At 40.6% G+C, this 2,464-nt stretch overlaps 1 protein-coding gene across 1 annotated transcript in view; it reads left to right on the top strand.

Annotated features, from left to right (window-relative positions):
- STARD7 (StAR related lipid transfer domain containing 7) overlaps positions 1-2,464 on the top strand; it is a 61,821-nt gene that overhangs the window by 55,021 nt on the left and 4,336 nt on the right. Inside the window, exon 7 of the mRNA XM_007959432.2 lies at positions 1,119-1,203. Coding sequence (XP_007957623.1) covers positions 1,119-1,203 — 85 coding nt within the window. The remainder of the gene's footprint in view (positions 1-1,118; positions 1,204-2,464) is intronic.

Here is a 2,464-nt window from a genome sequence, read left to right as displayed (position 1 = left end):
TTTTGCTGAGAGTTTTTATCAGGAATGGGTCTTGGATTTTATCACATGCCTTTTCTGCATCAATTGATAAGATCATGTGGTTCTTCTCCTTTGTTTTATTTATGTGGTAGATGATGTTGATTGTTTTTCTAATGTTGAACCATCCTTGCATAATATGAACTCCACTTGGTCATAATGAATGATTTTCTGATATGTTGTTGGAGTCTATTAGCTTGGATTTTGTTGAAGATCGACTTCAGTTTTCTTGTCTGTAAGATGAGAGGGTTGGACAGATGCTCTCTGTAGTCTTCCTTTAAAATTCTATGATCTTCCTTCAAGAATATTTTCTTCAACTTTTAAACTGAATCTGTGTCTATCTGTGTGTTATATTTTGAGCAGTATTTTTCAGATCACAGATTGCTACTTATCAATGGAAAGTAAAATTAATTTAGTAAATTATGACCAGCTTAAAAAGAAAAACTACCTGAGTATATCTCGCATAGTAAGAATATGAAACTTCTGTTTGGTTGCATAAGAGTGTGTGTGAGTGTGTATGTGTGTGAGTGTCTGTCTGTACACTCAGCATATAGTTGTACTCTTGGGTAAGATTTAGTGCAGCAGTCTAGTAAACATTCACAGACAGATCATAAGGGAAGAAGAAGAAGCAGAGTCTAGAGGAGCTTATGTGTAAGTTGCTCTCTCCCTCTTACAACAAATCACACAGCAAGCACACTTGTCCCATGCAACACGTGTATGATGTTTCTGCCAAAGGAAGCCCATTAGAAACTCAGCACCTAGGATATTTGTTGGAGGCTGGTCACGTAAGCACCCTCTCTCTGCCTAGCACATACCAAAATTCCAAGACTCTCAGGAGGAAAGCATGTGTTGAACATAGTCTAGGCAGAGTGAGCCACCCTTATCAGTAACTGTTGACTGGGAACACTTAAAGCCAAGATCCCAGATGGCAGCCTCAAAAAAGACCATTAACTCTTCCTGCACAGGGTTAAAAAAGAAAAAGGAAAAACAGAAGGTACTGTCCTGCCCCACAATCAGATCATGGCTGTTCTGTGACACTTTATGTGGAGGTTGTAGTGAGTAATTCTGGTACCTTCCTCATCTTTGCTGTTTTTCTTTTCTAGAATGGCTTTGACTACTTGTTGACATACAGCGACAATCCCCAGACTGTTTTTCCTCGCTACTGTGTTAGTTGGATGGTGTCCAGTGGTGAGTGGAAACTTCTATACAGGGTCTGGAACCTGGGTTGGGCAGTTTTTTTTCTCTGGCTTCTTGATGGCAACAAGAAGATTGGTACTTGTCTCACTGGAGCCGTATTGGAGAGAATTAAATGTCCTTTTCAGAGTTCATTCTTGAACACTTTGAAGATACCAAAGCCTCCAGCCGGGGTTTGGGAGGATGAGAAAATAGGGTCCCAAGAAGGAACTTGTGCCAGAAAATACAAGAACACTTGCTTAAATATGGGCCATGTATATTAATGTATTTTAAAAATATTTCTCCTTAGATGGTGCTAGACATTTTTAAGATCTGGCATAGAAAATGTGGTTGTGGGACAGTCACCTGAGAAAGGGCCTATCAGCTTAGCAAAAGCTCATGTCACAGCTGTAATTGCATTTTTCCCTTCCAATTTCTTGTATCAGAAAGCACCTTCATGTAACTTTCTTTCTTCTGGTTGTTTGTAGTCAGCTTCTTATACCACTGGAAGAAGAAGGAAGAATATGAGATGAGAGAGGAGATGGGTGTTTCTTTTTGACATTTGTCTATAAACAAAATTGACATCTGCTTAGGCTATGCCATGATAAACTGAAAAAAGAAATCCATTGCCTGCCATTGAGTCGATTCTGACTCATAGTGACTCTATAAGAACAGCGTAGAAATGCCCCATAGGGTTTCTAAAGTTGTAATCTTTACAGAAGCAGACTGCCATATCTTTCTCCCTATGCCATGGTAACTGATACTTAATCACCTAAGAGAGTCGTCAGGGATTTATCTGGCCTGATCAATACTCAAACCGAAAAAACTAAATTCACTGCCATCAAGTTGATTCCAACTCATAGCAACCCCCTTTGGGTTTCCGAGGCAGTAAATCTTTACGGAAGTAGATTGCCCAGTCTTCTTTCCACAGAGTGGCTGGTGGATTTGAACTGCCAACTTTCTGGTTAGCAGTCAAATGCCTTAGGCACTACGCCACCAAAGCTCCTTGCTCAATCCCCATATTCAAAGAATTAAGAGGTCATGGATTGTTTTTACTCTTTATACATTCTGGGAGGCAGCTGTCATCTGGAGGTTGTCACTCAAGCTGTGATCTTTCTAAATAGGCACTAGCTCCCTACCATCAGAGATACAGGGCCATGTCATTTTGAGCCTTGTTTTTGTTGTTGTTAAGTGCCATCGAGTCGTTTCTGACTCATAGTGACCCCATGCACAGCAGAACAAAACACTGCCCGATCCCGCGCCAGCCCCACAATCC

The sequence above is a fragment of the Orycteropus afer genome, unplaced genomic scaffold (assembly GCF_000298275.1).
Source record: "Orycteropus afer afer isolate SDZICR_OR568_19922 unplaced genomic scaffold, OryAfe1.0 scaffold00017, whole genome shotgun sequence".
NCBI lineage: Eukaryota > Metazoa > Chordata > Mammalia > Tubulidentata > Orycteropodidae > Orycteropus > Orycteropus afer.
Note: the sequence above shows the minus strand (reverse complement) of the source record. Positions and strands in the feature narration are given on the sequence as shown.